This window comes from Galdieria sulphuraria (genome assembly GCF_000341285.1).
Source record: "Galdieria sulphuraria unplaced genomic scaffold scaf_40, whole genome shotgun sequence".
NCBI classification, from domain to species: Eukaryota; Rhodophyta; class Bangiophyceae; order Galdieriales; family Galdieriaceae; genus Galdieria; species Galdieria sulphuraria.
Genome location: NW_005178435.1, coordinates 80,985 through 106,633, shown reverse-complemented (window position 1 = coordinate 106,633; position 25,649 = coordinate 80,985). Strand labels below are relative to the sequence as shown.

Genomic DNA, 25,649 nt, shown 5'->3' with positions numbered 1-25,649 from the left:
TCCAAAAAATAGCAACACTACAATTTATTGTGTTACTCTCAAAGAAGTCAAACACTTTCCAATTCCTAAACACTACTTCCGCCAATTTTCCAGAGCCATTTTTTCAAATTGACGCACGACTTCCGAAAAACGTTGACAACTGCCATCTCTATGACGGAATTCAATAAAAGGTTCAAAAACAGACTGAAAATGGTATTCAACCGAAGGAACATTGTCCTCCCGATAATGACAAGACGCAGGCTTGACAGTACTCAAAACACTTTCAGCAGTAGTGTAGACTCCTGTATCCATGGAAATGGGACTATCTGTGTTGTTAAACGACGTATTTCGATTTGCTTCCACCTCTGCAGAGTAGCCATCCAAACAAAGTTCCTTCAACAAAGCTGCAGAATCAACTTCATCGTTCTCACTAGTGGCAGCAGATGATACTGGGGAAACTGGAGGACTTGTAAAAAGACTCACGTAAAACTTTAGCCCATCATGAGGATAATAACACTTCAAACTCCAATCTTGTCCTCTGCAAAGCCTTCGGTTATACGGTATGTCTGCCGGGTGCTGATGAATATCCAATTCCTTCAATAAGGCGATTGTTTTCTCTTGAACTTCTGTGCTACTTAGACAACACCAGCTTTCTGGTAAAGGCAACTCAAACACATTTAAAATAAGCCGTCTCTCCGGACCAATATGGAACCATTTCATACTGAGAACTTCCCGACAAGTTGGACGTTTTTCCGGATCAATTTGCAACAAGCTCTGTATCAGGTGTTGCGCTTCTGGACTCAGATCATTTGGCATCTCATAATTACCCTGAACGATGTCATTCAGAAGCTCCGATACATCATTTGCCCTAAAAGGTGGCTGTCCGACCAAAAGACAGTAGACAACTACTCCAGAGCTCCAGACATCGATTTTCTCACCGGAATAACAAACACCCTTTATCTGCTCCGGAGACAAGTGATACAGTGAGCCAACAAGAGTTGTTGAAAAGAGATCCCATCCCTTTTTGAAAACTCCAGCGTGTCCAAAATCAGTGATCTTTAAGTTTCCATCGTTATCCAGCATTAGGTTATCCAAACGAAGATCGCGGTGTGCAACGCCTCTTTCATGGCAGTAAGCAAGACCCTCAAAAAGTTGGCGCAAATAGAAACGAGCAGTATCTTCATCCAAAGGGTTAACATAACCAGAACGAGATGAGCGCTTCGAGAATAAGCTCCCACCTCCACATAATTCCATTATCAAGTACAAATTATCATCCGACTCTATTACTTCTTCAAGACGGACAATGTTTGGATGGTCAAGCATTGTCATGACATGTATTTCCCTGTCCAGTCTTGATAGATCACTACATTTCCCTCTCTTCACCAACTTTGCTGCAAAACGTTCACCTGTCTCAATTTTAGTGGCACATCTAACGACGCCTTGGCTACCATAGCCTAAGACATGATTCAACTCATAGTCGCCAATAATTTCTACATGGCGAACTTGCCAGTTTTGATATTCGCGAACCACTAAGTCAGCCAAAACCATGAATTCATCTCTCGACATATATCCAGTATGCGCGGTATTGTATTCATCCATAATTCTTTTATCAACAGGGTCCTTGGGATTTCCAGAATCACAAAACATAAGTTCTTTAATATTGATACCATCTTCCTCAAGTGCATCCAAAAGCAGGTGCAACTCTTCCAGTGATATCACATCTTTCTTATCACAATTGGTTAACTTCCAAAGCCATTCCATGTACTTGTCCCTGTGTGCTGAGTCATGAAGTTGGTTCGCCAAATTGGATATGCAGTCTTGAATCATTCTTTCTGCCATTGCCGCATTAAGAGCAGCAGAAGATAGCTCTTCGCCAAGGCAACTTAGTAAAGGAGTACTATCTAACTGTCCGGAAGCAGTTGTCGAAGTATCTTTCCTAAGGCTAAGATTCTCACTATCTTGCTTCAGAATATCGTTGGTTGATTGAAAAGAAAACTCCCTCTGAGAGCCAAACATAGATACACTTTGACTTCTATTCTCTTCTTCCTGTCTTTGCGAGTCTTTCAAGCTATTTGAAAATTCCATCTTGGAGCAACTTCCCTCCGGTTCTGCCAACTCTGAAGACATTACGACAGCGGCCGCCTCTATAGCGGCGTTCGTTTCTGAGACAAGTGAATCACTGCGTCTTAACGTTTTATCGCTGGATGGCGAAATAGAATCAGATCGCGGTGGAATATCTGGCACTTCAAGTACCTCCTTATCGGAATTCCCCTGCAAATTTTTACGTGTCTTGTAAACACAACGATATTTGTTACAGCTCGTAATTTTTCGCACTTCACTCGCACAGAGTGCATTTTCACCCGATAACTTGCCTTCGTCTATGGCCTTTCGTAAAACGGATACTTTCTCGGGATCTTTTCGAAGTTCTTTCTTCACTCTCTTCTTCTGTTTTTTGCAATAACGTAAAAGTTTTACTATCTCGCCAAAGTCAAAGGAACCATCCATTTCTTCGTCAAAGTAATATAAGGCTGGCAACGAGTGTGGAAGATATAACCCTGGAACAGTGTTTCGTACTTCTCGAAGAGTCAAAGACCCTTTTTTCTTCTGGTCCAGCCACTCAAAGACCCTTCTAGCAGCCTGGTCCAACTCGTTCTCGTCCAATTTACGGTTCTCCGCGTTCTTGAGGTCTACACTAGAGGAACTCCTAGTAAAAAGGTCCCGTCCTACCGTCTGACCCATTAAAACTACTCTTCAATTGAACAAAATAAAGAAAATCTCAACAACAAAAGTGACAAAACAAAAAGAAACCCCTAGGCTTCTTTCGAAGGTCTTAGGAATACAGGAAACGGTAGGATTTTGAAAAATAATCATTCCCTTGAAAGTTTGACGTTGCAGAAAAGCCAGAAGTGAAAGAAGCTGCCATGTTTTCCTCAAGCTAAAAATTCTCTGTTCGAGTTGGAAAATTGCGCCGCTTATCGACTAGAAATTCAGCACCCCCATGCTCATTTTTCTAGAGAAACGTCGTTTATTTGGGAAGAAGATTCTCCGTTCAACGAGCCCACTCTACTCAACTTTTCTACGATGCAGCAAGTTGTGGTTTTTGGTGCTACTGGACGCCAAGGTATGTCTCTCTCTGTTTTAGAGTATTTTACTCAGTTCGGTTCAAGGCGGTAGTGTCGTCAGTCACTTATTAGCAAGTGGAAGTTATAAGATCAGAGCAGTTACGAGAGATGTTTATAGTGAGAAGGCACAGAACTTGGCGAAAAAGGGAGTGGAGGTCGTAAAAGGAGATCTTTTACAGCCACGGCAAACTTTGATTCCGTTACTGAAGGATGCCTATGCAGTGTTTGGTGTAACAGACTACTGGTCTTTATTAAGTAGACCTGAGGGTGCCGAAAAAATGGAAGTTCAATGTGGTAAGAATTTAGTAGACGCTATTGTTGAGGCAGGAGTGCCCTTTCCAATATTTAGTGGTTTGCCTTCTGCTTTCAGGTTAACTGGCAATAAGATTCGTGTAAGCCATTTTGAAAGCAAGGCTGCAATTGAGGAATATATTGAGAAGAAAGGTCATCCCTTTATTGTGACTCACCCGTATGCTTATTTTGAAAACTTGTTTTATTGGTTGCAGCCGAGTTCACAAGTACCAGGCTCTTTTGAAATTGTTCTTCCTATGGATTCTTCAAATATTTTTTTGACTTGTATGCAGGATTTTGGAGGAGTTATTGCATCTATTTTGAAATCTCCACAGGACTACTTGAGAAGGAGGTTGGACGTGGTTCATTTGTGTATGGATTTTCATAAAATTGCTGAAGTTCTTTCAGAAGTTTTTGGAAAGAAAGTTGTTTATCGTTCCGTTTCTGTAGAAGAATATAAGGTTGGTTTAGGTTTTTCTTTGGAATAGTTGCTGAGAATACTTTGTTTATTACAGCGATTGCCTTTTCCAGGTGCAAGTGATCTTGCAGATATGTTTGCCGCCTATCAAATTATGTTCGACAAAAATCACATACAGCAGTTTGATATGAATACTGCCAGAGAATTGTATCCCCAGTGTCACAGTTTAGCAAGCTGGGCGAACGAGCATAAGGCTGAACTGCTTAAACTTCACTGATTTTTCCTTCTTAAATAGGAAATACAACCCCATTCCATTTTTAAAATGAGGATTTCAAGTTATTTGAAACAGTCTTTAAGTCTTCTATTTATGATTCTTTATTATATTAAATTATTCACCAATGAACATCGTACATACTCTTTCAAAAGAAAAAAACACAAGCATATGACAAGCCTCAACTTGTTGACTTGACAGTCTGGGTCTTTCTTCCCTGTTCAGAGTTTAAATAAGGATTGTTTAGAATCAAAGTTTCTAATGCTTCTGCTACTGCGGCGTTGTTATTCGTTCTCTTGGTAACGTGTTTAGCAGCAGCCTTGACTGCAGGTGAAGCGTTTGCCACTGCAACGCTATGAACTACATAACTGGAAACAAGTTTAATCTACAAATTCAAACAAGAAAACGTTGCTTCACATACTGAAACATTTCAACGTCGTTTTCTCCATCACCAATGGCAACTACTTCCGATGGATCAATATTGAGGGACAATAAAAGACGCCTAAGGCCTTCTCCCTTGCTAGCACCGAATGGAAGTACTTCTAACATACCAGGAACTGCTTGGGTGATATGACAGCATTTTCCAAGCACTTTCGCTATATAGGGTCTAACTTGGTCAATCTGCAAAGGAGGCGCCATAAACATCATCTTGTTTAGTTTAGTCTTTTGGTTGAATAAAGCTTCCTTCCAAGGACCAATAGACTCTGGGGTTGGCTCATGATAGGGTATGACCTTATCAGTTTCTTCATTTCTCGTTTCACAAACAATACGGTCTCTTTCATAACCAACGAGGGATATACCAAGTTCTCTTCCCAGTTCACAAACCTTCAAAGCAACCTCGGTATCTAAAACCATCTCATGACAGATTTTACCATCTTTAGAAGTCACAAATAAACCTTGTAAAAATACACCCATTCCATGCCTCGATAAGTCCGATTTAATCTCCAGAACTGAGTTTAAAGCTCCTTTTCGAGCCTTCCTTTGTTAGCTACTTTCATATCTTTTCTCTGTGGAACAAAAAACAATAGCCTACCCAGTTGCAAGTACAAATGGAATGCCAGAGTTCATTACCTTTTTAATAGCCTCTATGTTCGCAGCAGGAACTTCATTCCAGGAGTTCAAGATGGTACCGTCCACATCACAAGCTACCAGCTGCACGCGTCTTGGAAGCTGCAACTCCTTTAATGCTTTTGAGAGACACAAAACATTTCTAAGTCCACTTTTATTGACTGTATTCGTCTGCTTTTGTTGAAACCAATGTTTCGTTGAACCAAGTTTGTGTATAGTAGTGAACTGAAACCCAATAGAATCTACGCCAGTCATAATCACAAACCAATTGGCATGTGAAAATTCGTTATTTGTTCTCATGTCTATTTGACCTTCTGTAGAAGGTCTTCTATGGATGGATTAAGACTAGAAGAAATCAATTGGAGACTCCAAAGCTTCCATACTTGATTGGCTTTACAATAGATTCAAAAGAATGAAAATATGTCTATGAACTGCGTTGAAATAATCAATCAATGGCGTTCCTTTATCGACTTTACCAGGTTGAACACGAAGTCCCATATTTGTTCAAAACAAGGAAAATTTTCCACATTGCCTGAGTAGTCGAGCGAGGTTCCTTGAAACATCTCAATCAGTTTTCTTCTTACAAAACTCCCAAAAGCAACCCCGGACACGGCACTGTGCTTGTGGTATGGTCCTGCTCTAGCTCTCAAGTTCAGTTCATCTAAAACGGAAACAGTATAGTTATTGGCTCCACCAGCACATTGGATGTAGCCTCTCAAACCAAAATGCAAAACTTTCTTTGCAAGCTTCACAGTTGCCAATGTAGTACCTCTACCAATATCTCCACTCATCGGTCTTCCATCTGTCTGCCAAATTATTTGATATTTCGCACGCTCTTTAACAATCATTCGGTCAACACTACGAAGAAACTCTTCCAAGTGTTTGCCACCATCTGGAAAACTGATAGATACAAGCGATAGAGAGGTTTGAACAATAGGCTCAATACTGTCCCACAGTCGTTGAAAATGTTGTATGGACTCTGCACGAGAATGAATTTCTATTGCATCGATTGGCTCGGACTTTAATAAGTTATCTACAACTGAAAAATGACAACTCGTTAACGAGGTGGTCTCAATATTCTGAACCGGACAAACTGGAACACATCTACCACAGCCATAACATTTGTTTTGAATAACACCTTGATGGAATGGAACGAGAAACCCTGCTTCGTCACTTTGCAACATGATTGCAGATGCAGGACATACTCTCTCGCAAGGTTTCGAACAATTGGGAGGACAACTAGATGTATCAAACGAAGCTTTTCTAAAATGAGGGTCTTCGTCATCATTGACACTGATCATTATCAAAGGTCTTCGTAGAGATATACAAAGGCGGTTAGCATAAGACAAGGCATCAGTCACTCCCTGTTTTACTGAATGAATTACAGCACCATCAGCTGCACAATCTATGCAATCCACTCCAGCTAAGGTAAATAAGAAACTGAGATTTCTTATTAAAGGTAGGTCTTGGTAGCTTGCCCCACAGATTAGCTTGATCCACGTTCCACTTTCCAGTGAATCTATAAAACTTGGGTTTCTATCCAACCAACTCTTCACCGACAATAGTTGACAGTGTATTCGTTGATGATATTGTACACTACTGCAACAAGTCAAAGTACGGGAATCTTTCAAGTTACGATGCTCGCGTTTTCTCGACGACTTGTATCTACCAAACAGCGAGTTGGCTCCAAAAACAACATTTGCAGAAGGGCAAAACAGACAAATATTGGAATACATAGTTTGAAGAATAAAAAAACAACTATAGGGGACTGCCGGGAATCGAGCGGGAAGCTAATTAACCCGGGACCTCTCGCACCCTAAGCGAGAATCATACCTCTGAGTCATGGTAATTTTCGAACCATGTAGACCACAGTCCCGTATAGGTTTAACCCATTAGGCCACTTCAATATTGTAATTTTTTTAGACTTTATACTTATAAAATTGTTGTGCTGTTTAAGGAAGTGCACGAATGATACAGAACCGAATAGTTACTGAAACATAGTGAAAAACAAAGTATTGTCGAAATATAATTTTAAATTGACTTTTGACTGCTGCTAGATAGCTGCGATTCCATGTATCTTGTACTGAAGTAGCATTCTACCACTAATGCAGTAATGACGTGTGCGGTAATGGCGCCATCATAAGCGACACAGTTTCATGGATGGCTATTGAAAAAACGAAAGCTCTTCGTGCCTTGAAGCACTTGGGCAAAGTGTCCACTCAGTTTGAGTTTTCGTTTTACATAGATAGAATAGAAAATGTTCCTCTTGGAGTTGATTTCATTTTTAGTGTTCAAAGAGGAGAGCGCTTATGTTCTTCTACCGAATGTCGTTCTGTGCAACTTGCCTATCGTTCAAGTGGTGTTGTAGCTTTCAGAGAGTTGCTTGTTTTACCAGTGACTTTGTACATGAACAAAGTTGAAGGAGATTTTCTTCCGAAGTACGCCAAGTTTTTTCTGAGGAGAGTTGGAAAGGCAGGAGTTGAACCCAAAACACAAGGTAAAATGCACCTTGACTTGTCAAGGTTCATAAGAGTTTCACCTAGTCACGAAGAAGCTGTCTTTCAACTGTCAGATGGTTCGAAGTTGTTCATGACTATTTCATGGAAAGTCTCCAAGTCAGACTGGGAGAACGACTCGAAAGATTCTATCGTTAAAGCGTTTGAAAAGGTAGTCAGTGGAAGGATATTCGGAAATGAAGTTAGGAGAATAGAGCCTAGGAAATTGTCATTGAATCCCACCGATGCTCCTGGTTCACCTGACAAGAATAGTAACCTCAAAGAATGCAAGTTCCTTGCAAGTGAAAGGAAATATTCGCTAGGCACTGAAGATATAAGGAAACCGAGACAATCAAAAGGTGTTTTACTGTTTGGTGAAAGAAATCAGTCGTTTGACGATTCTAAAGCAGTGAGAGAAGGAGTTTTACAGAAGTTGACGGAGGAAAACTCACTGCTGCTAAAATATCTTGTCGAAATTAGAAGCGAAATGGAACATAACTATTTAATTGAAGGTATGCAAAAAGCAGAGATTTGTAAATTGCGAGCAGAGTTACAAGGCTTTCGCGATACTTTCCCGAAGGACGGAAACGGCTCAGAATCGTCTCGAGACAAGCAGAGAATAGTTGAGACCAATAAGGAGTTACTAGAACAGTTTAGGAAGTTGGAAGAGCACTACAAGTCTCAAGTGAGGTCCTTATTTGGCGAAGTTTACAAATTAAAAGAGACAATGACTCTTCCTAGTTTCGCGTCGAATGGCAAACTTGACAAGTTTGCTAGTGAACCTAGTGCGTCTCAAGCATCAACCGCAAGAGACAGAATACCCTCACAAGATGAGTTGGCGTCCTTGGAGTGGAAAGCTAGCGATCATAGAGACACCCAAATACATTATTTACGAAAGCAGCTTTTGTTACAGCGCGAGGAATCGGGAAATTTGCTCTCGGAGTTGATTCGGACCAAACTTTCACTTGCGTTAGCATTGGAGAGTGTGGAATGGCTTTCTTTTGAAAACAAGAAGCATTCCAGGCAGAATAAATCAGCAATTTCAGAACCATTATGGACAAAAATCCTGCCTTGGAAGTTTGAGTAGTACTCAAGTCATCTTCTTATTTTTCACATGATAAACAGGGGTCAAGAAGACAACCGAATCATATTAAGCATCAGTCTGATCAGAACTCTATAATTGAGTTGTCTGTATATTCCAAGATGGCTTCAAGAAACTTGACGGGAGAGAGTTTCATAGAAACCAGATCTCGGCTTAGTTGAGGAAATTCGAATGCATATAAGTAAAAGTAATTGACGACTCTGAAATAAACACTGAAAAATAACGTTTATGCTCAGCTGTGTAATATCCATTCTTAACTAGATTTCTTGGATTGTTTAAAGTCAAATAGATTTCATCTTTGAAAATTGTGATCGCTGTCAATTTGTTTGGTTTTTTCAACTATGTACTATGCTTACCGAGCTTTTTGTCCCTCAAGGCGAGTCTGTTGTGGTAACTTTTGTAGCAGGTTGGTATTTTTTTGGGTTGTTTGTCACATCACTTGACCTTGCAGGATAGTTCTGAACAAAACGCACAACTCATACAGGCACTCTTGAACCACTCAAGAAGTGCGGCTGCAGCTCTAGAAAGAGCGAAGAGGTTACTGAAATATGATAATATGCACAAGAGATTGGACCAAATGGAAACAGAACTGAAGAGTTTTGAAGCAACAGAAACGAATTTGAAGAGTCGAATCAAGCTATCACGAGAATATGCTCAGCTATCGAAGAAAGTAGGTTCAAGTTTTTGCATGCAAAGTTTCTTATTAGTTTTAGCTGGAATCCATAGACTCCTGTTCAAAGGATCTCGAAGATTACCATAACCTCGGTCTCATAATGGAGGTTTGTAGATGACTGAAACTTTGACTTGTCTCGTGAGAGTAACTATTGCATAGCAAGAAAAGGACTCGTCGGGTCTAAAGGAAATCTTAGAGGAAATGTTGTCATTGAAAAGTCGTGCAGAAGACATTGAGCGACAGGCGATCGTTGGAGAAGACGGAGTTCACAAAGGTGCGTACTTGGAGTTGCATTCAGGAGCAGGAGGAGTTGAAAGTATGGACTGGTGTTCTATACTATTTCGAATGTATACCCGGTATTTTTGTTTTTATCTGTGCTTAAGAGTAGGATTTGACTTGGCTTTCCAGCTGGGCGGAACAGCACTCATATATTGTGGATATTGTTGATGAGAATAAAGGAGAGGTGGCGGGTATTCGTTCAGGAATGTTGAAGATTGACGGCGGTGATGGATGTGCTTTTGGTTGGTTGAGAAAAGAAGCAGGCGTTCATAGACTGGTGAGTACAAGTCTTGGGAGAATGAAAAGAGTTGAACTATTCAGGTTCGCATTTCGCCATTTGATTCTGGAGGTCGTAGACATACTTCTTTTGTTGCAGTTTCTGTCATTCCTGATGTTGGTGAAGATGTGAAGGAGAATCTGATAGAACCGGGCTCGCTGAAGATCGACACATTTCGCGCTTCTGGTTCTGGAGGTCAACATGTCAATAAAACCGAAAGTGCGGTACGTGACGGAGCTTAATGGTGAGTTATTTCTGATTATTGGTTGGTCTTTGTATTGCAGATTCGCATTGTTCATATTCCAACGGGCATTACAGTCCAGTGCCAGTCAGAGCGTTCGCAGTATCAAAATAAACTAACTGCTTTAAAGGTGTTAGAGTCAAAGCTACAGTACCTAGGTAAAACAATTTTTCTATGTATGATTTGCTCTAAAATGATTTGTAGAGCAGTTGAAAAGAGAAGAAGAAATTAATAATATATCGGAGCGTTCAAAGGATGCACAGTTTGGAAATCAAATTCGATCGTACGTTATGGCACCTTATCAGTTAGTGAAAGATATGCGTACAGGCTTTGAACATCGAAATCCTGAAAAAGTATTGAATGGAGAAGGTAATTGATATCGGGTTGTCCTTGGTTGTTTGATGGCTTTGTAGCGTTAGATGACTTTTTAGTGTCCTGTCTTTCATGGGAAAAGCAACTCAAAGAAGAAAACGAATGATTGAATCGTTAGATTTAACACGACTCTAGAAATATTACAAATGTTTCTTATTTAGGTTTGTATATTTCTCGACTTATTTTCTAGGCGTTATAAGACTTTCAAAATTAAAGAATTCATTTCAGATATTTCTTGTAGGAATTTGCCGGTTCAAGACGAGTCCTATTTATTAATTGTTATTCACACCATAAACAGCTCGAATAAGAATAGAGTTGAGATGATTTCCAAACACACCTGGCTGCTTCTTTTGGTTTTTACAAGTTTTGGGATGAATACCTTGATCTTCAACTTGCTTCAAGTGGGTATATCAGAGCTTTTCACTTTTTTTCCCATAGCTTATCCTGCTGAAGCCCCAACCTTATATGGATGAAGAACTTCATATGGAACAAGCACGAAGTTATTGTAAAGGGCATCTGTTTAGTTACGATGCTCGAATTTCGACTCCTCCTGGTTTATATATGTGGCCTTGGTTACTTTCTATTTTGACTAAAGTGCTCTCGATTCCCTTTTTAAATTCCTGTGTAAGTTTCTATATGTCATAACAACTTGAAATTCTATTGAAATAATATTCTCAATCTTATTTGCTTTATATTCAGATATGTAGTGTCTTGTTCTTACGTCTGATATGTGGTTGTTTTGCTGTGTTGTTATGGTTGGAGTTCAAGAGTTGGTCACGACTCTCAAGACGCAGCATAAGTTCAACACAGGTATTTGGAACTTTTTTCTCAGAATTTTAGGCTAATTATATTCCTTCTAGTTACTTTTCTTATGGAGTCATCCGATCTTATTTTTTTATTATTTCTTTTATTATACGGATGTTCCATCGTTGTACTTTGGTCTCCTGTGTCTTCGGTTTTCCTATAAACGTTCACCTGTAAATGCTGCTATTTTTGCAACTCTTGCAACTCTTCATCGACAGACCAGTTTGATGTATCATCTTGTTTCTTGCCTTATTCTTGCAAGTCAACTTTTCGACTGCAATGCAGAAATGTCACCATCGAGGTATGCTACTCGAAAAAGTCTTTGTTTGCTAACATTCGTAGTATCGTTTCGTTCTTATGGAAATTGCTGGCTAACTTTATTTTCAATCCAATAGCCTGTTTTCGTTTATGTTGGCCACATTTTGTTTGTTTTATAGGCTATGGTTTATGGTTGGTTCAGAGAGGAACGGTTGCTATAGGTCACGCAGAACATCACAGACTAGTAAGTTGGTAACAGTACCGCAGAAATATTCTCACAGAAACCAGATTTTTCACCCTACTATGGTATTGTATTTTTTATGTTATGAACTTTTGTTCTATCCTCCAAGCGGTATGTTGATACTTGTGGATATTTACGAAACGTTCTTATGGTCGCCTAGTTTTTTTAGTCCTTAGATTCTTGAAAAGTCTTAGAGATAGTTCTTTATATTGGCAACTTATGGCAATGATCTTCTTTCTTTGTGTTCGATACTGCATATATTTGCATCCCTTCCTTCTATCAGATCGACGACATTATACTTTTTTATTTGTTCGATGTGTTTTTCAGAAACGCAAATATTTGAGATATGCTTTGATTCCATTTAGTCTTGTGGCCACTTACAGCATGGAAGAGAAACTACGGAATCTCGAAATTTTGGAACAAACATATTTGAAGTTTTTGATTGCATTTCCCTTTATTTTTATTCCACTTCTAGAGTTGCGTTACTTTGTACCAAACTATATCATTATTCATCTGGTTTGCTTGGTATTTACGTCGACAAAGCTTCAAGGAGATTTCAGAAAACAAAAGTCAAAGGGAGAACGTGACGTCTCTCACTATACAGTGAATATATTGGACTCAGATCATTTACTATTTTATCGCTGTTTATGCAATGTGTGTTGTTATGTTGTCCTGCTCATGGTGTTTTATTGTTTCCCGTTGGATCATTGGAAAACAGATGGCTTGGAAAGCAGATCACTGTTGTCCCAACTACATTTGGACTGTCGTAAATGTGCGCTGGAACGAATGATGCCATGAGCGGAGATCAAGCAAGAAAAATGAAGGGGGCTGGGTCGATTGACGTGGAATCTTATGAATTGAACCACCCACCATAAAAAAAATGCTTGCAATGCTGGCGCCAATTAGGCTGCTAATGAATACCATTTCTAGAAAGACAACAATCCTTTTTAAGGCTAATTTTTTAGGTTGGGAATTATAACAACGTTCTTTGTTACTTTTCAGAACTTGGTCAAAGATGAGTCATCGTTATTCTGCATTACTTTGGTCAGCCTTTCTTGCATGTATCTTCATATCATGCCTTGTGAAAGCAGAGCTCACGCATGCGGCCAAAAGCGATGATGTTGATAGTAAGGGTGTTTATCGAGGAGCATATTCATCATATTCTTCTCAGTATACGAGTCAAGTTACAGAAGCTCAGCTTCAAAAGTACGTGGAACCAGCACAAAGTTATCCTCCAAAGTGCATCTATGTAGGTTCACATTATAGATACTACTTTCTATTTACTGACATCCTTTCAAGTATGAGAAAGTGAAAAAATGTTGTCAATATACTTATGTTTCAGGACAAAAGTGTAACATCTATCAGTACATGGTTCCTGAGAAACTGAGTTATTCATGCCCAGAATACTATACTGTGCAATCTCCAGTATATTATCCCTGTCCTATGTATTCGCAGAAAAGTGTGGCACAGTATTATCCATGCCCAACGTATTACAGCGTGATGGAGTCAACGAATGTGCCTTGTCCAAAGTATTATACCGTAGAAAGCGCCGTATATTATCCTTGCCCTTCGGAAGTAGCTGTTCAATCTGCCATCTACTACCCATGTCCAACCTATTATGAGGTGCAAATTCCAACTTACTACAGCTGCCCTCAGTATTATTCAGTACAATCTGCAGTATATTATCCTTGTCCTACCTACTATACAACTACAATGAAACAGGAGTATCCGTGTCCGACAACCTATACCGTAACAGTGCCGACATACTACAGTTGTCCAACGTATTATACGGAGCAGACGGCTACCATGTATCCATGTGCAACATATTATACAGTTCAGTCAGCTACATATTATCCTTGCCCAACCACATATGTCACGTATGAAACCCAATCGTATTCTTGTCCAACATATTATACGGTACAACAGACAAAGGCTTATAGTTGTCCAACGTATTATACGACATATGTACAATACCCTTGCGAATATGGTGCGTAAGATGTAACTTGAGATCTTGTAGTTCTAACTAGCTTTCATCTTTAGGCTATTCGACACCATCAACATCAGCATACAGTAGACTTTCCAAGGACAAGTTGGCAGATAAAGTTGAACGAGGATATGGACAATATCCTCAAGAGTCTCAGTCCAGCTATTATCCAACAAAATACTGTCAGAAAGCAGTGGAACAAGTTAAATATCAGACATGCTACACATCGTATCCTGTTCAAACGATTGCATATGAAACCTGCTACAAGACAGTACCTGTCAAGAAGCAAAAGGAAAGTTACTGCCTTAAATATGTGAACAAACAAATGATGAAAGAGAATTATTGCACCAAATATTACTCGGTACAGAAAATCCGGTACGAACAATGCATCAAGTACATCGAAGAAACGAAAGTGGAGAATAGGACATGTTCGATGAATACATATCAACAAGAAATCAAAGCTCAACAGTGTGTTAAATATGTAATGCAACAGCAAATTATGGACAAGCAATGTGTCCGTTATATTCCGATGCAGAAAGTACAACAAAAGCAGTGTGTGCGTTATGTAACTGAGGAAGAAGTTAAGAGTCGCCAATGTATCAAATATGTACCTCAACAAATAATTAAGAATGAACAGTGCGCCATGAATTATGAGGTGCAAAAGATTCAGCAACGACAATGCGTTCTTTATCTACAGGAACAGGTCATCAACCCCAAGCAATGTGTCAAATATGTTCCACAACAGGAAGTCGCTTACAAGGTTTGCTACAAAGAATATAGCATCCCCAAATTCTATGAAAGATGTTATCCAGAATATTCCACGAAAGAGAAATGTGAAGAAAGTCAGTGGATGCCAGTGAGTACGCCAGCTCCTTACTCATCTTCACCAAGTCCCGCTTACTAAAGACTCCAATTCGAAATGATGCCTCCATTCCCCAAGATCTTGGAATAAAGCCTGTCATAGAGGGTTACGCCCAAATGTGGCTTAACACTCGACTCTTAAATATTCGATCGACCTTGGACTTTCAGTTGTTCATGAAACGAAGTAAATGCGAATGCAAATACAAATATGGATGCCACCACAAAAATAACTGCACAAGTGAAGACGGAACGAAAACCTCCGATACTCCACAAACCACCAGCCAAACATGCAAAAATGATTCTAGCAAAACTTCCGAGAGCTGAAAAGACACCCAAAAAACCACCAACAGAAACATTCTTGAGTACCTTTGAAAAGAGGGAAAGTACTGCAGTCTGTCCAATGGGATAGGCTACACTCCAAACAAGGCCCATATTGAATAGGAACATAATGAAGGAGGGACGACCAGTGGGAATTGCCAACCACAACGTACCAATCAATAACAGCAGCAAACCCATCAACGTCAGTTGTGCGTCACCAAGAAATTTTGATAGCCAAGCTAACGATAAATACCATGCCAGACCGAGGCAACCTAGCATTCCGATGATAAACCCAGTATCTGCAACACTCACATGATACATATCAATCATAAGTGGTGAACTTATCGTTTCGAACTCGGCTATCACTCCTCGAAAGCAAACATTCAGGAAGAGACATGCTCCTAGAACTGAAAAATCTGGACGGTGCTGGGAAGGGTAAAATGAAGCACTTTTAGTATAGTTGTCATCTGAGGAGGAACTAACTGTAGACTCGGGATCACGGTAGTACAAAATAATAATAAGTAAGGCTAGTGAATTGGCAGCAAATAATGTCCAACCGGGCAAAGTTAAAGGATCAAAGACAATAAAGGCCCATGAGAACATAGGTAACTCGGCAAGTGCTCCATTTGCCAAGGGGAGAACTGCAAACCCCACAAACTGAACAGCAGATAGGTAACCAAAGTGTTTCGTTCTGTCCAATAGAGTAGTCGCTTTGGTGACGTGAGCACGTGAAATACTCATAGTTGCACTGCCAAATCCCACTAATACTCTTGACAAAAGAAGAATCGACACTCGAGGAGCCACACAGTATAAGAAATGACCAAAAATTTGACATACAGTACACCAAAGATACACAGTTTTGATTGAAAACCGATCACTAAGGAAGCCTAGTGGCACTGTCGATAGCATTCTTCCAACAGAAAACAAGGCAACGAATACACCAAGCAAAGACTTGGTACCGCCTAGTCTTTCAAGATAAGGCCACTGTGAAGCAAGAAACAAGCCTCTCGAAGACTCTGAAAGTAAAGTTACCAAGTAAACGACCAGTAACGATCCCCAGTCAAGACAAGATGAACTGTCATTGGTTACACCGTTTACTGTGTTACCATCAAAAAGACAGTCACCTCTTGAAGCATTCACGCGTTCCTTTTTCGAGAGCAATAGTGGTATCTTCTCCTCGACCACTCTTGGATCCATGCAGTCGAGCTATGTATAGAGCAAAGTTTCAAGGCTTGGTTGTTTACAAATTCAGGTGATTGCACCGATCCAAGAAAATCATTGCTTTGCTAAAATTGTTTTGCCACTGAGCCCTTTTGATTTTGGATTGTTCTCGATAGGAGACTCAAGTGGAATCCTCTGGTTGTTTCTTCATTGGAAAAAGAATGAGTAGCTACTCGAACTTGGCTCAGTTCTTTCCTATCCCCAGCTTTCAAACTTCACAAGATCTAATTTTTCATTATTGGAACGAGAGAACATAAAATTCAGCGTATCCAATCTGTAGTGGTTGAATAAGCTTACTAGAACTGTAATCTCAACGAAGTGTTCCAAGATCTTGTAGGTAGTCTTTGATGTCGAAAACAAACTCATCAAGGACAAATTGGACATTTCTGCGCTTGAAAATAGTCACAATTTCCTACTCTGAATAGAATACTATTTCGGTAAAATACTTTGGACTATTCTATCATGATTATTTCTTTTTATTTTATATGCTTGCCAAATAAAACCAACTGATGAATACGCAAGAATTCTTAGCATACTTCCTGTCCAACAATTGAGCTATTTAAGCAGTAGTTTCTCTTTTCCTAAGAATAATAGAAATATCGTTCAACTCATTTCCAACTACACATTGATTTCAAATCGAATAAAATGTCTCTCAAGGCTTTGCAAGAAAGGAAAAGAGGAATGAATTGGGTTTCATAAACCCTAATCAACCAAACATGAAGCTCATTGCCCGCCATTTTCGAATATTTGCATTTGGGAAGGAATGTCTCGTGCACCTTCCTTCGTAAGCTGTTCATCACATAGATATGAAAGTGAAAAGCCGACCACTCAATCTACTTCTTCACATGCCAACAGCAGAAATGGCACAGTTGCACAAACCCTAGAGTCTACAACAGAAGAAACCAATGATGCTTTGGAGAATACCACTGCTACTGTCCCTTGTGGATTATGCAGTGGTAGATCAGTTTTCTATTGGCACCCACTAAACCTTGCACTATGTAAGGTTTGCGATAAGAATAATTTATTAAAGTGTAAAAACAAAGGTATCGTTCTTTCTACTGTAGAAAGATATAACATTGACGGTAAGTCCTGTCTACTACATGTTTGTAATCTTCCTAAAAAAAGACATATAGATATTGTTTGTCAAAACTGTCTGGATGAAGTGGGCTCAGTTATTTGTCGTGAATGCCACTGGGCGCCATATTGTAATTCTTGTGACCCTATCGTCCACAAAGCTCGTTCAAAATCTTCACACTCACGAAAAGCTCTAAGCTCATTGCTAACAGTTGAAGGGAAATGGCCGAAAGCCTTGTTACCAAAGTGGATAGAAGAGAACTCTCCATTAGAATGTAGCAAAACTGCTTCAGAGCTGAGCACAACTTCGTCTATTTCTGTAACAAGTAAGTTGTTTCTCACTCTTCCAAAAAAAGTTCTCTAACTTGTATCAAAGATGTCAATAATTGCGGCCAACAAGAGAAGCTAGTATCGACAGAAAATTCTGAAACGATTGCAAACAGTGTCAGAAAGGAAAGTTCCAAAAAAGAGACTCATTCTAACTTTTCAGACTATAAAGTTTTGCAGAGTCCTAAAACGAAGACAACAGGCAGAATAAGACAGTTAATTGGTGTGGTTGAAGATTCTGTGGACGTTAGTGTTGTGGAGAAGATCCTTGTCAATAAATCAACAGTGAAAGAACTGTGCAACACTTTCTCTGATTGTTCAACAAGCGACATTGGAGATTTCATAGACTTCTCGCTACTGAAGAAAACTTTAGTATCAACTCTGGGAGTATTTGGCTCACGTCGTGGAATAGTTGAATTTTTGTACAGTTGCTCCATTCTTTCTTCTACTGACTATCAAAGTTTCTTGAATGGAGAAGAAATGTGGCTTTCAAAAGGTATCTACGTCGTCATCAGAAAACAAAGTCCGTTAGTTCTCTTTGTCTGGCTTCCCTACACTTCTTTTTTATCTCCTTCTATGAAAGACATCAGCTGTAACTTCATTCGATATTTGCAAGAACTATGTAGTCAGATTATATGTGTGAATAGTAAGGAAGAGTGGGAAACCTTCGCAAGCACTCAATTGAGAGATGAAACAGACGAAATCGAAAGAGAAATTTATGGTTCTGTCGAGTTACAATCTGAGAAGCATGAAAAGCTCCGGTTTGGTTCTTCACATTCTGTTTGTCTTCCTGATGACTGTGACTCAAATCGATGTTTTATGAGTAGTGGTATTTTTCGTCATGCCTTGTTAGTGGAGCACGAGACTTGTGTCGAGAAAGAGATTGTTAGTCGAACTGAGCGATTTACTCTACCTAAATTCCATGGATTTATATCCGACAAACTGAAGTCAAGAAAAGTAATCTTCAATCTTTCTAATGAAGAGTTTCTTACTTTATTAAAATACGGCCATGAGTCAAGTTATGCACGATATCAAACTCTTTGCCAAACTTTGAATGAGTGTCAGAAAGAGCTGCAGAAGGAGCTTTCCAAGGTACCAAGTAAGATTACTGAAGAGCGTGATATGTGGGTCGAGAGAGCGAAGAATGCCATGGTTCTCTTCTTAAACGAAAATTTTCCAATCGAAGAGCGATTAGTACGCACAAATGCTACTGATGAGAATGCCTATTGTGTTATGTGCAACATTTGTGTTTCAGTTCATAATGGAAGAATGTTGTCATGTTCGAAAGGATGGCATGTTTTTTGTTTAGACGATTTTCAGACTTTAGAAATCAAAGAAGATATATCAGCCTCCTTTATCATATGCAGCTATTGTGGTGAAGAACATCGACTGCCCAGTAATAACTTTCTCAACGATGACAGGTTCTTACTTGGTGTTAACTTGAAACATATGCAGACGTCACCACAAGAAAAGGAAGAAATGAGTGAGAGTAATCAGGCAGAGTTGAAACTTGTCAATGATTATATCTCTTTGGAAGAGTTTTCACCGAAATTGGTTGTTCAAGATCTTCGTGAACGTTACTGCCTAGGAAGAGTCTTTATTCTAAAGAGATGGGGTCCAGCAGTGTATATTTCTCGGGGAAATTTTGGAGAGCAGAAAAAGTTGATTATCCGTGTGATGACGACAAAAACTTTGAAAGAATGGTATTCACTGCATTCTAATCCCGAAGAATTAAAAACTTTGGTCGGTGAAGCTTTGCGAAAATTTGAGTGTAGTCTTGCGCAAGGGAAGCCTTTCTCAAATGATGGAGATGTTCAGGAAATTGTGAAGAAGACTTACGGCAGAGAAAGACACAATTGCATTTTAAAGGTTCAAAGAGCAATTTTGGCAGCAATACCAAGCTATGAAAGTTTGGTATCCCAACGTTCAGAAGAGCTACGTGCCAAGTATCGAGAAAGATATCGGACTCAGACAGGAAGCTTTCTAGATGATCGCAAGTATGAAATGACTAAAGATTCTTGTGGTGACATGAAATTAATTATAAAAGGCTGTGCATTTATAGAAGCTGCTCATGGCATAGAATCGCATGCAGAAGATTCTTCTGAAAAACGATTATCCTTGACAAGTTATCACAATTCCTCATTTTCTTTAGATTCCACAAATAACTCTTTTGAAATGAGTCGACCTTTTTCTATGCCTAATGGAGAAATAGTTTTGACTTATGAAGAAGAATGCATCTCAAGACCAAAGACGGTTATTGATGTTATAGAAATCCAGGTCCTAAACAAAGACCTCCAGAGAGCAGAGGCTGATCAAAAAGCTCCTTTAAAACCTTGTTTCTCACCCCATCGAGGACATTTGTTGATCGACTCTAAAGCTCAGGAACTGAAACACTTTACAATTGTTTCAGGAAATGTATTCATCAGCCTCATCTTTGATAAAGGTGATGGGTATACCCGACTTTTTGTCGATAGAAACAAATCTTTGTTGGGCAAAAATCGACTGAAGACTTTTAAAAGCCGTATTGATTTGTTTGCTTTGGATGAATTTAGTCGTTTTGTTGCTCTATATGATTCAGAACGTGCCAGAGTAGATATTTATCGCTTTGATGAGTCTTGGCAGCGGTTAGAAAAGACCAGCACAGAAATTCATTTAGATCAGGTCTTTCATGACGTTTCTGTATGCCACATGTTCTTTTTAACTTCAAAGTCTTATCTCATTTTCATCGATGAAGAAGGAAAGATGCGTTCTTACGAATTTTCAACCAAAATGTTTAGGCCACGAACCATAAATACGAAGAATGTTGAAGGCGTTCTTTCTGCACCGGATGGCTCATGTTTCATGCTACTAAAGAAGCGTTCTTTTGATTTGAATTCTTCGTTCTCGTCTACTTCTAGTTCAGTCGTTTCCTCAAGGAATATTGAAGACGAGACAGCGTCCATTTACTCACCAGACAAGGAAAACGACAGTGATTGGATGAACGGTTGCGATAACATAAGCTTCTTAGAAGCTGAAATATATATCGGTGGAGGCATGCAATATTTTGGTTTGGTGAAACTTCCGAAGGATTTTTCAGAAGAAAACATTGACTCTCTCAGGTTTAGCTTTCTATCTTCACAGTTGATATTGTATTATTTGGATAGGAATAACAATTGTTTGAAAACTTCTCAGGTACATCTTTCAATGGACAACAGCCTTGCCGAAATTGTGACCAACATGAACAACTTAAGCAGCTCGGAAAGGCGTCTTATTTCATTCGAAGTTTCAGTTATCTCCTACTTGGAATATATATTTTTATCTATGGACAAATTCTGTATTTCACCAGTACTTGAAAACGTTGAACAGAAAAAGGTTGACATTTTAGTTTTGCTCAACTCCACGTGGTTCGAATATCAAAGCTTAGAGAATCTGACGCAGAAATTTCATGCTTATGTTGAAACCAAAATGGAAAAATTTGTTGAGCAAACTCGAAAAGTCAAAGATGTCAAGGAAATTCCCATCCGTATTCGTACATATTCATACTCTGAGTTGCCCCACCTGTTTAACTCGATAACAAATAATTTTACTTCCATGTTAAGTAAGTGGGTCCAAGATGTTATTTGTCTGGTTCCTATTCAGATAGCAAGAGCTGAAGCAAACAGTTTTCGTCCTTTAATAGATGGACTTCGAGGAGATTTTGAAATTGAAAGACAAGAAATTCTCCATTTTGCGAACTCCATCAATTTTGGAATGTATGATTGCATTTTATATTCTTGGCAAGGTCCTACAAAAGTACTTAGCTCTATGGGTAAACAGAGCACAGGAAAGAGCTATATGTTGAATCATTTAACTGGATCTTTATTTGATATTGCTGGTGGACGTTGCACTGACGGAGTTTGGATGACTATGCGCATCGCAGAAGATTGCTTATACGTAATTTTAGACTTTGAAGGTTTGGGTTCGTTTGAAAGGAGTGAACAAGAAGACATGTTGCTTTCTGTGTTTCAAGCCGCTATCAGCAACCTTACTTTATACAAAACTGATTTGCGTTTTGATAGAGATACTCAAGCTACATTTTCACGCTTTCAAAGTGGTGTGTCTCTCATTCGTGGTGATCCCAGTCTCTTTCGAGGAAGGTTTTATATCGTGATGAAAGATGTCGAGTCTCGTGACGTAAATGACTTGCAACGAGAGTTTTTGTCAAAGTTGAGAATTGTTTGCCGAAATAACGGTGACGATAATTTCCTAACAAAGATGTATCAAGGACAGTTTGCAATGGCAGCATTCCCTACGTTAGGAACCAGAAAATATTATGAGCAACTCAATAAGATATATGAAGCGTTGAAAAAGCAGCCTTCTTCTTTTCAAAGCGGCAAAATGTTTCGTCGACATTTGCAGTTGCTTATGTCAAAGCTTTGTACTAAGGACTGGACACCATTGAATCGGGATCAGGCACTTATTCGTATATCAGAATTACGAAACTGCCAGTCTAATGTTTTGAATTGGGGAAAAATGAATGACAATAGCGGCATTCATGAACTTGAAAGCCTATCGAATTTGGATACTGGATATCTTATTGCTGATGAAAATTTACTCGTTGATGGAAAAGAAATTTCTTCTCTTAAATTACCTGATGAAGAGTTACAGTTGGACAGTGATTGCAAGAGTTTTGTGGAATTGTGCCTTCCCCTTGTAAACATATTCGAAAAATGCTTTCACAACAGATACCCGGTGCGAAACAAACTGTGGCGGAAAGTTCTTCAAGAATTTCTTTGTAAAGTTGTTGAGAGAAGAATACATCGAATAGACGTTTGGTTGAACAGTAATTTAGAGGGTTACAACATGAACGATGGTGACGTTATGCTGTTGCGTCACGAATATTATGATTCGTATGCAAAGTTACGACGACAGTGGAATCTCTGCAGTTTTCGATGTTCAAGATGCTATCTGGATTGTTTAAATAGTCGAAACCATTTGGGTGAGCACAACTGTCTCACTTCCCATCGTTGCGAATCATATTGCGACTTTTGTAAACAGAGTAAAATGGAGACACAATTATGTGGCGATGTAGCTGGACATGGAGGATATCATGATTGCAAAATCAAAAACCATACTTGTGGAGTCGAATGTAGTTTAAGTCATTTAGAAGGATGTAATTTTTCATGTTCATTACCTTTCGGTCATTCATGTCCTCATCGATGTAATGCAGAATATCACTTATGTGGCTTTCCTTGCGACTTGCATTCTTGTACTAATCGTTGTGTGCATCCGTTTGAGTCAGAACATTCTCGACATGAGTGTCACGAGTCTTGGTGTCCTTATACTTGTTGCATTCCTGGTTGTAATAAACCTTGTGCAGAAACTGAAAATCATTTTCATGACTCGTTTGCCAACTTTGTGGAGCATTTCTGTGGTGCAGAACATCCTTGCAGTGGTACATGCAGTCGAAACGGCATCTGTCAAATTGTTTCCGAATTACGTCCGAATCGAAGAATATTTCGTGGCGCTTTGGATGAATTTGAATATGTGTTTGTAACGGAACAAAATGGTTTGAAGAAGAAATGTGGACGCTTTATTCCTCCTTTCAGAAAGACCCACGAAGGGCATTGTGATTGTGGTAGCGAAAGTGAGCACTTTTGTGATATTCGTTGTCCAAGCTGTGGATATTTTTGTATTCGCTCTTTTGGACACCCTGAAGAGTTGCATCATACTATCCATGGAAATATGAGAGCATGTCATTTTGTTTCAGACGAATTAACTGAAGCAGTGGAAGTTGGTTCCAGACGGTATAAACGCGGTGAAAGTGGTGAAGCTGAAATGTGCAATATGTACTGCAAAGCTTTGGGACGCGGTCATATTCATCTGATGTATTGTAACGCCTTAGATGCATTCAAATGTACGAATAGTCAAAAGGAAGGAATCAGACATCAGACAGTTGCCTATGGACCGGATTTCAATGTGCCTAAGGATGAGCTTACCCACGAATGCTATTGGAGAACTATTGGCTTTGTAGATCCTGCAACCAGTGAAGAAAGAGAGATATTTGCTCTTTGTCCAGTGAAATGTGGCCACCTTAGCCATCAAACAGAATTAGAGTCACCAGTCCGCTCTGATATCGTATCGAGTAGAGAATCGTCCTATTGCAATCTTCCTCTTTGGCACATGCCTTTAGATCCCAAAGGCCCTGTACCTAACAATCAAGGCTATATTAGCAGTAATGGTCATTACTTTCATTGCAGTCATTCTTCTTCGTATCGAACAATTTTCCTGCTGGACAGAGGAGCTTCCATGGCAACCAAGGACTGCTCTCCAACTCTCCCAATAATAAGAAGCTTAAGAGTCACACATAGAAACCGTCTAGGATGTGCCGTTGAAGCTATATTCCGCTTTATTATGAAACGTTTAGGAAATGGTGCTGTAGAAGACAGAGTGGATGTGATAGCTTTCAAGGAAAGGGCAAATATATGTGTATATGAAGAGCCGTTATCTGAAAGATTAATTATGAAAATGGTAAGAATGGCTCCTTCCGGAGTTGCCATGTTGGAATCGGGACTCGAGGCTGCATTTTCTATGATTCAAGAACAAAGAACTCCCAAACTCATTCCTATGTTGCTTCTTGTCACTGATGGAAATGTGGAAGTATCACCCATAGCCTTTCGTATTTTAGAGAATATGCTATCTATGGACAAAAGAATAACATTTCACGTCGTGAAATTTGGGAATGGAAAGATCTCTTATGATTTGCAACAGCTATGTGAAAGAGGACACGGTCAGCTATTATCTTCACTGGACGAAGTTGCTCTCATGGAACAGTTGGATTCTGTGACAGAGAAGATGCAGTATCAAGAAGGAGGGCTTGTTTTCGACTCCTTGACTTTGGATTGAGCCATTTTCGTGGTTGTTGCTTTGTTAATTTTATCCACTATTATGGATTGGGGTTAATAAAATTCTATTTTGGGAAATATTTTGGAATCTACTCATCAGTTTTTGCAAATGCTTCCTTAACCATGAGCGAATGTCAAGATATGAGAAGATCCCAGGCGCTGTTTCCTTGAATGGGGCTATAATTGGCCACCACCACTTCTTTTTATCCGTTTTTGTTGGGATCGGAGTTGTTGCCAATGTTTCGTTGTTGTTTTTCTATATTTTATTCACAAAGTCGAAAGGAAAATATTATACTCGATCAAAGAGGACAGTTGAATAGTAACTCGGATACATTCAACCAGAGCTCCAGGTATCTGGGTTGTTCCTCTCGTTACCAACTCATCTTTTAAAATGCTATGTACCACGACAGTCATGATAGAACTCGCTTCCAAACGACAGCACCATACTTTCCAGACACTTTAGAAGAAAGAAAACTTGGCAACGTTCATACAAGTGATTCGGATGAAAGCGTTCATATTGTACAAAGTTACATTTCCAAGGATGGTTCTCTTACAGCTACTGTGAAACCTTATAAATTATCTAGTCAAGACCTTGAACTATGTGCAAGCTATTTATCTCATCTGAATGCAACGCCCAAAAGTTTCCAAGACGACAAGAGGTCAGACAATCTGTTGATTTTGAAACCTTCGATGCTTAGTTTTTTTGATAGTGAAGAAGAAAGCTGTGAAGAATATGGTCCAGGTCTAGATGCATTGCGAAGAATTTGTTCGGAACCAACGGGAAAAGGTACCACGGATGATTCATTTCTAATTAGATATCGCAAATGGAGCGAAAGACGCTCACTAAGGTTGGTGAATCATCAAGAAAATGAACACAATGAAGAAGAAGAAGAAGCAGCATTACGAAGAATGAAGGGAAGTGTACTTCGAGCACATTCTTCCATGACTTTTCATTTTTGAATTTTTTTCTCATTCTATGTGCATTTCCAATATATTTTGACATGATAGGTTAGAAGAATTCGTTTTCTCGAAGATGACATTTTGTGATAGGACATTTTGAACTCTCCATCAGAAATCATTTGTTGGAAATTTTGCAGTCAGTCACTTATA

At 39.3% G+C, this 25,649-nt stretch overlaps 10 protein-coding genes across 10 annotated transcripts; 7 read left to right on the top strand and 3 right to left on the bottom strand.

Moving 5' to 3' along the window:
• Positions 1 to 2: 2 nt before the first annotated feature.
• Positions 3 to 2,933, bottom strand: Gasu_44250 (serine/threonine protein kinase). Its single transcript, XM_005704551.1, has one exon. The coding sequence runs from the start codon at positions 2,716 to 2,718 to the stop codon at positions 73 to 75; it is 2,646 nt and encodes an 881-aa protein (XP_005704608.1). The 5' UTR covers positions 2,719 to 2,933; the 3' UTR covers positions 3 to 72.
• A 30-nt stretch (positions 2,934 to 2,963) lies between these two features.
• Positions 2,964 to 4,148, top strand: Gasu_44240 (NmrA-like family domain-containing protein 1). The gene is made up of 3 exons (XM_005704550.1): positions 2,964 to 3,100; positions 3,147 to 3,853; positions 3,908 to 4,148. Exons 1-3 carry the CDS (start codon positions 3,061 to 3,063, stop codon positions 4,085 to 4,087), a joined length of 927 nt encoding a protein of 308 aa, XP_005704607.1. The 5' UTR covers positions 2,964 to 3,060; the 3' UTR covers positions 4,088 to 4,148.
• An 11-nt stretch (positions 4,149 to 4,159) lies between these two features.
• Positions 4,160 to 6,913, bottom strand: Gasu_44230 (4Fe-4S ferredoxin, iron-sulfur binding protein). The gene is made up of 5 exons (XM_005704549.1): positions 5,626 to 6,913; positions 5,533 to 5,573; positions 5,115 to 5,477; positions 4,503 to 5,060; positions 4,160 to 4,449 (listed from the first exon to the last, which is right to left on the bottom strand). The coding sequence occupies exons 1-5, from the start codon at positions 6,883 to 6,885 to the stop codon at positions 4,263 to 4,265; spliced, it is 2,409 nt and encodes an 802-aa protein (XP_005704606.1). The 5' UTR covers positions 6,886 to 6,913; the 3' UTR covers positions 4,160 to 4,262.
• Positions 6,914 to 7,233: 320 nt separating this feature from the next.
• On the top strand, positions 7,234 to 8,988 carry Gasu_44220 (uncharacterized protein). Its single transcript, XM_005704548.1, has one exon. The coding sequence runs from the start codon at positions 7,310 to 7,312 to the stop codon at positions 8,729 to 8,731; it is 1,422 nt and encodes a 473-aa protein (XP_005704605.1). The 5' UTR covers positions 7,234 to 7,309; the 3' UTR covers positions 8,732 to 8,988.
• A 5-nt stretch (positions 8,989 to 8,993) lies between these two features.
• On the top strand, positions 8,994 to 10,898 carry Gasu_44210 (peptide chain release factor RF-2). The gene is made up of 9 exons (XM_005704547.1): positions 8,994 to 9,152; positions 9,203 to 9,416; positions 9,460 to 9,525; positions 9,579 to 9,775; positions 9,828 to 9,975; positions 10,020 to 10,199; positions 10,260 to 10,374; positions 10,421 to 10,585; positions 10,630 to 10,898. The coding sequence occupies exons 1-9, from the start codon at positions 9,088 to 9,090 to the stop codon at positions 10,692 to 10,694; spliced, it is 1,215 nt and encodes a 404-aa protein (XP_005704604.1). The 5' UTR covers positions 8,994 to 9,087; the 3' UTR covers positions 10,695 to 10,898.
• Positions 10,899 to 11,033: 135 nt separating this feature from the next.
• On the top strand, positions 11,034 to 12,782 carry Gasu_44200 (alpha-1,2-glucosyltransferase). Its single transcript, XM_005704546.1, has 6 exons — positions 11,034 to 11,212; positions 11,288 to 11,398; positions 11,449 to 11,693; positions 11,735 to 11,894; positions 11,939 to 12,002; positions 12,052 to 12,782. The coding sequence occupies exons 1-6, from the start codon at positions 11,054 to 11,056 to the stop codon at positions 12,687 to 12,689; spliced, it is 1,377 nt and encodes a 458-aa protein (XP_005704603.1). The 5' UTR covers positions 11,034 to 11,053; the 3' UTR covers positions 12,690 to 12,782.
• Positions 12,783 to 12,813: 31 nt separating this feature from the next.
• Gasu_44190 (uncharacterized protein) lies at positions 12,814 to 14,843 on the top strand. Its single transcript, XM_005704545.1, has 3 exons — positions 12,814 to 13,140; positions 13,191 to 13,878; positions 13,932 to 14,843. Exons 1-3 carry the CDS (start codon positions 12,907 to 12,909, stop codon positions 14,777 to 14,779), a joined length of 1,770 nt encoding a protein of 589 aa, XP_005704602.1. The 5' UTR covers positions 12,814 to 12,906; the 3' UTR covers positions 14,780 to 14,843.
• A 9-nt stretch (positions 14,844 to 14,852) lies between these two features.
• Positions 14,853 to 16,263, bottom strand: Gasu_44180 (MFS transporter, tetracycline:hydrogen antiporter). The gene has a single exon (XM_005704544.1). The coding sequence runs from the start codon at positions 16,249 to 16,251 to the stop codon at positions 14,875 to 14,877; it is 1,377 nt and encodes a 458-aa protein (XP_005704601.1). The 5' UTR covers positions 16,252 to 16,263; the 3' UTR covers positions 14,853 to 14,874.
• Positions 16,264 to 17,023: 760 nt separating this feature from the next.
• On the top strand, positions 17,024 to 24,616 carry Gasu_44170 (uncharacterized protein). Its single transcript, XM_005704543.1, has 3 exons — positions 17,024 to 17,357; positions 17,409 to 17,675; positions 17,726 to 24,616. The coding sequence occupies exons 1-3, from the start codon at positions 17,039 to 17,041 to the stop codon at positions 24,538 to 24,540; spliced, it is 7,401 nt and encodes a 2,466-aa protein (XP_005704600.1). The 5' UTR covers positions 17,024 to 17,038; the 3' UTR covers positions 24,541 to 24,616.
• A 137-nt stretch (positions 24,617 to 24,753) lies between these two features.
• Gasu_44160 (uncharacterized protein) lies at positions 24,754 to 25,548 on the top strand. The gene is made up of 3 exons (XM_005704542.1): positions 24,754 to 24,889; positions 24,950 to 25,198; positions 25,250 to 25,548. The coding sequence occupies exons 1-3, from the start codon at positions 24,777 to 24,779 to the stop codon at positions 25,497 to 25,499; spliced, it is 612 nt and encodes a 203-aa protein (XP_005704599.1). The 5' UTR covers positions 24,754 to 24,776; the 3' UTR covers positions 25,500 to 25,548.
• The last annotated feature ends 101 nt before the right edge of the window (positions 25,549 to 25,649 follow it).